The 7,724-nt window shown below is 30.9% G+C and overlaps 2 protein-coding genes across 3 annotated transcripts; one reads left to right on the top strand and one right to left on the bottom strand.

Annotated features, from left to right (window-relative positions):
- The first annotated feature begins 368 nt into the window (after positions 1-368).
- LOC123297625 (lysine--tRNA ligase) lies at positions 369-3,648 on the top strand. Of its 2 annotated transcripts, none has more exons than XM_044879379.1 (3): positions 369-582; positions 836-2,432; positions 3,500-3,648. In XM_044879379.1, the coding sequence occupies exons 1-3, from the start codon at positions 548-550 to the stop codon at positions 3,587-3,589; spliced, it is 1,722 nt and encodes a 573-aa protein (XP_044735314.1). In that variant the 5' UTR covers positions 369-547; the 3' UTR covers positions 3,590-3,648. The 2 variants fall into 2 exon arrangements, with proteins under 2 accessions (XP_044735314.1, XP_044735306.1); XM_044879371.1 differs by lacking the exon at positions 369-582 and adding an exon at positions 604-773.
- Positions 3,649-5,462: 1,814 nt separating this feature from the next.
- On the bottom strand, positions 5,463-6,541 carry LOC123305264 (deubiquitinase OTUD6B). The gene has a single exon (XM_044886930.1). The coding sequence runs from the start codon at positions 6,395-6,397 to the stop codon at positions 5,540-5,542; it is 858 nt and encodes a 285-aa protein (XP_044742865.1). The 5' UTR covers positions 6,398-6,541; the 3' UTR covers positions 5,463-5,539.
- Positions 6,542-7,724: the final 1,183 nt, after the last annotated feature.

The following is a 7,724-nucleotide window of genomic DNA, read 5'->3' as shown; positions in this document are numbered from 1 at the left end:
CGAGAAAGACATGTATACCCGTCATTTCCTTTCTCTGTCTCCTCGCTCCTAGCGAGCTAGAGAGCGTTCCAGTATCTCTATATTTCAGTGGTGACCACAGACGGACGGACGGACGGACGGACGGACAACCGGAAATGGACTAATTAGGTGATTTTATGAACAGCTATGACAAAATTTTTTTCCTAGCATCATTATTTTTAAGCGTTACAAACTTGGGACAAAACTTAATATACTATATATATTTCATATATGCATGGTATAATAACATTTCATTAAATTATTTTATTAATTCAACTAAAATTTATCCTGTCCCGAGACGCTCATTGTCTTCGAGTAACTGTCATTGCCAATTTGAAGAAAACAAAATTCCTAAGCTCGTAAACGAAACGTGGTGATTGGTAAAAACTATATTGTAAAATAATATACGATTTATACTATTTTTACAGTATTTATTTAATATTTTAAATTACGAACAATTTTAAAACCTATAGTACTAAATTTGTAGCTTTGTGAACAAATTATTTATTTATTTTATTTAATTTAAGAAATGGCAGATGAAAGTGGTGAAAAAATATCAAAAAGGTAAATTTTCATCTAAGCATAAGGCTTAATTAAGGAAGGCACTTTATAACCACGTGAGAATTTTTGAAATTATTTAAACTACCTACTCAAAATCGCATAAACATGTTACAAAAGTTAATAAAATTGCCGGTAATTAATATAAGTTCAGAAATTCGAAAAATTTCAGCATGTTCTATTAGTTTAAGTAAAAGGTTAGCCTTATTTTTGAGGTTAGCATTAAACATTTTTGTAATTATATAAAATTGCATTCCAGTGAATTAAAACGTCGTTTAAAGGCTGAGCAAAAAGCCAAAGAAAAAGCAGAGAAAGCAGCAGCTGCCCCACCAAAACCTGAATCCAAAAAACAAAATGAAGAAGAGATAAGTCCAAATGAATTCTTTAGATTACGAACATTAGCTGTGGAGCAATTAAAAGCCGCTGGTGGTGAGGAACATCCATATCCACATAAATTCCATGTTTCAATATCGTTAGAAGAATTTATTGAAAAGTATTCAATACTAAATGAAGGCGAAATTCTTGAAGATGAAACTGTAAGTGTTGCTGGGCGAGTACATGCAATTCGAGAATCTGGTGCAAAATTAATTTTCTACGATTTACGTGGAGAAGGTGTTAAATTACAAGTAATGGCAAACGCACGCTTATACGAAAGTGAAGCACTTTTCGAATCGGATTTATCAAAATTGCGTCGTGGAGATATTATTGGTTGTATAGGGAATCCGGGTAAAACTAAAAAAGGAGAATTGTCAATAATGCCCAAAAGAATTAAACTATTATCACCGTGTTTACATATGCTACCACATTTACATTTCGGATTAAAAGATAAGGAAACACGATTTCGACAAAGATATTTAGATTTAATTCTGAATGATAAAACACGTAAAACTTTTCAAATTCGAGCTAAAATTATTGCATATATACGTAAATTTCTAGATCAACTTGGATTTCTTGAAGTAGAAACTCCAATGATGAATATGATTGCTGGTGGAGCATCTGCTAAACCTTTTGTTACACATCACAATGAGTTGCATTTAGATCTTTTTATGAGAATTGCACCAGAGTTATACCATAAAATGTTAGTTGTTGGTGGTTTTGATCGTGTTTACGAAATTGGAAGACAGTTTCGTAATGAAGGTATCGATTTAACGCATAATCCAGAATTTACCACTTGTGAATTTTATATGGCTTACGCGGATTATAACGATTTAATGACAATCACGGAAGAGATGGTTTCTGGAATGGTCAAAAGTATTCATAATTCATATCAAGTGAAATATCATCCAGATGGTCCTGATGGGGAAGAAATTGTCGTCGATTATTCACCACCATTTAAACGTGTACCCATGATTCAAACATTAGAAAAAGAACTAGGTGTAACGTTTCCACCGGCCGATAAATTAAATACTCCCGAAGCGAATAAATTTTTAGATGAACTTTGCGTAAAAAATAACGTTGAATGTCCTTCACCAAGGACTACAGCTCGATTATTAGATAAATTAGTTGGTGAATACATAGAAGAAAAATGTATTAATCCAACATTTATTACAGAACATCCACAAATTATGAGCCCCTTAGCTAAATGGCATAGATCAAAAATTGGGCTAACGGAACGATTTGAAATGTTTGTACTGAAAAAAGAAGTTTGTAATGCATATACAGAATTGAACGATCCTGTAGTTCAAAAGGAACGGTTTGAACAACAGGCAAAAGATAAAGCTGCTGGTGATGATGAAGCACAAATGGTGGATGACAATTTTGTTACAGCTTTAGAATACGGTTTACCTCCAACTGCTGGATGGGGTATAGGAGTTGATCGACTCACTATGTTTTTAACTGATTCAAATAATATTAAGGTATTTTTTTATTTTACAACTATAATGTTAATGAGATTTCCTTACAATCATATACATATAGCTAGCCTCTTATGAATAGGAAAATTTTGTAACACATTGTGCGTCTATTTTCATTTTCTGTAATTATCTCAACAAAAAAAAAAAAAAACGCATTTCGTTGCAGTTTTTTATTTTTATAGTCAATTCGTTTTTTTTTTTTTTTGTTTTTTTTTTTGGACAAAAATTTTTTTTGCGGAAATGAAGAAATTAAGAATTTTGAATAACTTGTAAATAGATTTGTCTTAAGTTTCCCGTTCTTGTCAAGATTTGAAAACTTCCCTTTAAATAAATGAAATACATAAATGGCCCAACCTCTTGCTTTTACTCATTTTCCGTGAAAGTACGTTCGTTTTGAGAAATAAAGAGCTGCTTAGCTCTTTTGAAAAAATTGTAGTTCCACAGATTTAGATATTGCTACCCGATTTTGCCCTGGATGCTTGTAATGATAACTGAATTCTAATTGTGTTTAACGAACGTGATCAGTTTGACACCAAAAATCTTGTTGAAAAAGATGTCTTACCTCTACTCCAGTAAATATGTACGAAAAGTATTCGAGGCGATATACCTAAATGCCGTACTGAAATAAATCACGTAGGGCTTCGTAAATTGACGGGAGAAAATTTTTTAAACTTCTGATACACCGAAGTTATCGGATTTATTTCTTTATGACATTTATGTAATTCTCTTCAAATATTTATGCAGAATTAGTATCCAGCAACGCCGTATATATTTGCTGGTGCAGGGGTAAGACATCAAGGGGTGTTAAATTCATATTCTCCTCAACTGTACCGCGCAAAACTGACGCGATGGTGCTTAAACTTACTTTTAGATATAGGAGCATCTTTTTCAACATGATTCACCGTGGGTCATTTCACCCAAAAAATTTTAGCATGGTAGTCTAAAATCTTATGTATATGAATCTTAAAATTTGTTTCTGTTCCGAAATTAAACTTTCCTATATGTACTCGATAAATTTACATTTTTAAATATAGTTAATTTGCATTAATGTATTTGTTTTCAAATTACAGGAAGTATTATTATTCCCTGCAATGAAACCAGATGATCCTAATAAACCTCAAGAAGAAGATTCTACAAAACCAGTGAATGGAGCTGCATAATATTTACGATATATTTTAAAAAACGAATTAGTGATCTGTTTTTATTAAATAATGTTTCAAATTGTTACAGTAACAACAGTAATTTATTAAAATATTCAATTATTTCTAAAAACTTGCAAAAAATATTTCTGCCAGAATAAACCCTGGCACACCTACTCCATATTGTACCTATCGTTAAATAGTATTGATTCATATGCGAAATTTCGAAATCCGTGTAAGTGCAGTTAAGTGTCACGAGTTCCAGGACTAGAAATTGTATTTTTTTTGTCACAAATTCATATATAAATGAAAGAATTCATCAAAAGTATATTTTTTTAATTATTAATAAACAAGTGAAAACAAACAATTGACTGAGTTAATTGTTGAAATACCATGTATAGATTGTGTTGATGATGCAATCGTTTGTTTTTTTACGTCACGTAAGTAAAGAAAGATATCCACTCTTAGAGAGCCACACACACACATAACTGATATTCCCATATAATACATACTATAAAATTTGCGCCCTCGTGATTAAACAGTAATCCCTACTATGCTCTCTGCCACTGCACAAAATTACGTCTAGCAGAATTTTTAAATCCAATTATCCGATTTGAATGACTTACAAACTGAAAGTTACATTTTTGGTTTAGAATAAACAGACGTAAAGACTAATTAGACGATTTTACTAACGCCTATACAAAATTATGTTTCTATAATAAATATTTCTAAGCCTTACAAACTTTAGACTAAATTTAATATACTCCTGACTTATATTCTGAACCAAATTCAACGCCGCTAGAGGAGATATTTATTTAACGTAATACTATCCTGTATTTTTAAATAATGATATTATTTATAAATATAGGCAATATTATTAAATAAATAATAAAATCATTGTGTGAAAATAATATAATGAAACGATATAGAAGTTATAATATTTCTGTGAGAGGAATTAACGAACATATGTACTATCTATCAAAAGTAAAATGGAAAGAAGTGCTCATTAAATAAAAATAAGAGATCATAACACTATAGATTGAATATTTCGAAAACGGCTGTGTTTGGTGTACAAGCAAAGAGCCCAGCCGTTGTAATCCTTTTTTTTTTATAGAATTTTTTAAAAGAAAACTGCGTTACGTAACAAAATAAAGTAAATCTTATTTCTAGGAAAAAGAGTAGCACGTTTAAAATAAATAATGACACTTTTTAATCGACTTCAAACAAAAAAGGAGAAGGTTATGAATTCGACTGTATTTTTTTTTTTTTTTTTTTTGTTTATTACCTCAGAACTGACTGGGTAAACCGATTTTGATGATTCTTTATCTATTTGATAGCTAGTGCTTCCCGTGTGGTCCCGTTTCATTTTGGTGAAGTTCTGATAACGTCATCCATGAGAAAACCATAAAAGTCTTAAATTTGCATTAAGTATGCACGACAATAGGACGAATAACTCAATATCACGCCAACCGATTTCGATGATTCTTTTTTAGTGGAAAATTAGTGTACTTCAGATTCATTAAAAATCACAAAATAAAAAAACTAGAAAACCGACTTCAAAAGAAAAACTTTTCCAAAACAAATTAATATGCACTAAAAAGTAAAGAAATAACGATAATATAATGTAGTTAAAATTATTGTTATTTTTGGAGTCGGAGTCAGTAAAGCTAATGTAGCAAAGCTCTATCATAGTTGTTTCCTTGGCTGACACCTACTCCAAAAATAACAATAATTTTAACTACATTATATTATCGTTATTTCTTTACTTTTTAGTGCATATTAATTTGTTTTCTAAAAGTTTTTTTTTGAAGTCGGTTTTCTTTTTGTTAAAAGTTTTATTATAATCAAAATATTAATTGACACTGTAAACGACAAAATATTTATTTGTTTTAAATTTTAAAACAATGATATTGCATTTTATTAATCCTTAAACATTATATCTATATTACACATATCGTACAGAACATTTATTTAAAAATCATCTTGTGCTTCTTCAACCACGGCTGCTTTTGTAGAATTATAATGTTCACCAAGTCCATACATATGTCTATGATACGTTAAAACTAATGGAGTAGACTTTGTAAATTGATCACCCAATATGGTAGGAGGACCAGTCGCTTGTAAAATATGTATTTGGCATTTAAGTATTTCAGATAAGGCAGTTAATTCAAGTTGTCCACCCCAAGCTTTAGTGGTTTCAATACGATTGCAATAATCATCAAAACCAATGTCAGACATTATATCACCATCTTCCGTAATCATAAACGGTATCATATCATTTTTATGTTCACGCATGTATTTTGCGGTATCCCGACGTAAACTAGCAACTCCTGGAGTACTTAAACCATTTATTTCTAATTGATGATTAACTGCTTGATACAAGCAATCGCCATCTGATGGGATTGTATGTAATTGCAAACCCTTAGAATCTAAAATTTTTTTTATCGCTAAAGACTCTACATTTCTAGGGCCTGCTTCATTTTCAATTTCTTGTTCAGCAATACGTCGTTGATTTTCTAATTCATGTTGAGTTTTCTTATTTCGTCGACGTTGTGCTTTAGATATTTTTTCGCACTGTTGCGGAACTTCTTCAACTTCTTTCTCGGAGCATTCTTTATTTGTATTATTATCAATAGTTAAATCTTTTAATTGATCTAACTCTATTTGCTGTTGAGCTTTTAAATCTGCTTCCAATTGAGCTATTTTTTCAGCAGTTTCTTTTTTCTTTTTTTTATCGGCAGTTTTTTTAATCGATTGTATTTTAGCTTGTAAATCTTTACGTTCTTTTCGATGTTTCTGTAATAAATCTTCAGAAGTAATAGTACTCATTTTCTAACCAATATTTCTAACTCTACTTGTTGATTTAAATGTTATAAAATTATCATATTCAAATATTTATCCAAAAATATGAAAGTTTAGAAGGTAAGGATCTCGCCGGCTTTTATTCTAAATTTTGTATTAAAATTATTTTTACTAGTAAATACTTTCAAATATTGACAATTCACATTTTTTACTTTGATACTTTAAAAACCAGTGACCTCCATCTAGTCGATGTAATTTCAAGCAGTGAAAATAAATGTCTCACAGACTGTATTAAATATAGACTGATCATAATACAGTTGCTATAGCTCATAGTGATAATACCATAGAACTGTATAGAGACATAGGAAATGTAATAAGTGAATTCTTGACCAGGTGAAAAAAGATAGAAATTGTAGACGTTCTTCACTGTCTCTCTTGCAGCCAATAATAATTACATCTACAAGCAAGCGCGCAGATGAAAACACATGTTGTGTATATAATGAAACCATTGTACTTATTTTATTGCGATTTCCATAGAATATTATACATAGAGAACGCGAGGGATCTGTTAGCCTGTAAGTGGATGCGATATGATTAATGAGAGAGAAGACTGTCAATGAGTTTCCCCGTATCCTTGCCATAATAATATGAACATATATACTTATTATATGTATTAGCTTAGATCATATATTTTAAAAATTTTCAAAGTGTATTAGTAAGTATAAGTATATGTATTAGACAAGGGCACAGAGGAACTTATTAGCAGTATTCTCTCTCGCTTCGCATATCGCATTCACTTACAGGCTAGCGTTCTCTATCTTCATATCTCTGTGACGATTTCATACGAAGTATAAATTTGTTAAATATGCGCTTGGGCAGTTTCGTTTTTTTAAATTATATCTACTCATTTAGAAGCGCTAGTTTATTGGATTTTAACGCTAAGATGTCAGCGCCACGAGTAAAAAAAATGTAAACTATTCTCTTTACACTCAGCTGATTATTTCAATGATTAAAAAGGCAGAAGATATATGCTTTATTATACATTTTAATGTGCACCATGCTATATTTGCTCCCCGCGTCTTTAAGATAATTTTCAATCACAGTGGTGTATATACCATAGAACTCTATAGACATAGAAAATGTAATAAGTGAATTATTAGCAGTGAGAGAGGTAAAAAGAGAGAAATTGAAAGAAGACAAGAAGAGGGAAATTGTAGGCGTATAAGAGAGACGAAGACAGCTTTGCGCGCCTACTCTACATTATGCCTTTGTTCTTAAGTTATTTCAACGAATCTATGTGATTGTTTTCGTAGTATCTCTGCCTGTCGGATTCTTTACTTCTCGAATTTTGAAT

Source organism: Chrysoperla carnea, chromosome 1 (assembly GCF_905475395.1).
Source record: "Chrysoperla carnea chromosome 1, inChrCarn1.1, whole genome shotgun sequence".
In the NCBI taxonomy this organism is placed as follows: Eukaryota; Metazoa; Arthropoda; class Insecta; order Neuroptera; family Chrysopidae; genus Chrysoperla; species Chrysoperla carnea.
The sequence above is the reverse complement of the archived record's forward strand: the minus strand, read 5'-3'. Positions and strand labels throughout refer to the sequence as shown.

What these genes read in the sequence shown, in the direction of transcription:
- LOC123297625 (XM_044879371.1), top strand. Translation starts at nt 685, where the DNA reads ATGTTACAAAAGTTAATAAAATTGCCGGTAATTAATATAAGTTCAGAA. An exon ending in TCTATTAGTTTAAGTAAAAG is followed by an intron (nt 774 to 835) that starts GTTAGCCTTATT and finishes ATTGCATTCCAG; the next exon opens with TGAATTAAAACGTCGTTTAA. An exon ending in CTGATTCAAATAATATTAAG is followed by an intron (nt 2,433 to 3,499) that starts GTATTTTTTTAT and finishes TTCAAATTACAG; the next exon opens with GAAGTATTATTATTCCCTGC.
- LOC123305264 (XM_044886930.1), bottom strand. Translation starts at nt 6,397, where the DNA reads ATGAGTACTATTACTTCTGAAGATTTATTACAGAAACATCGAAAAGAA.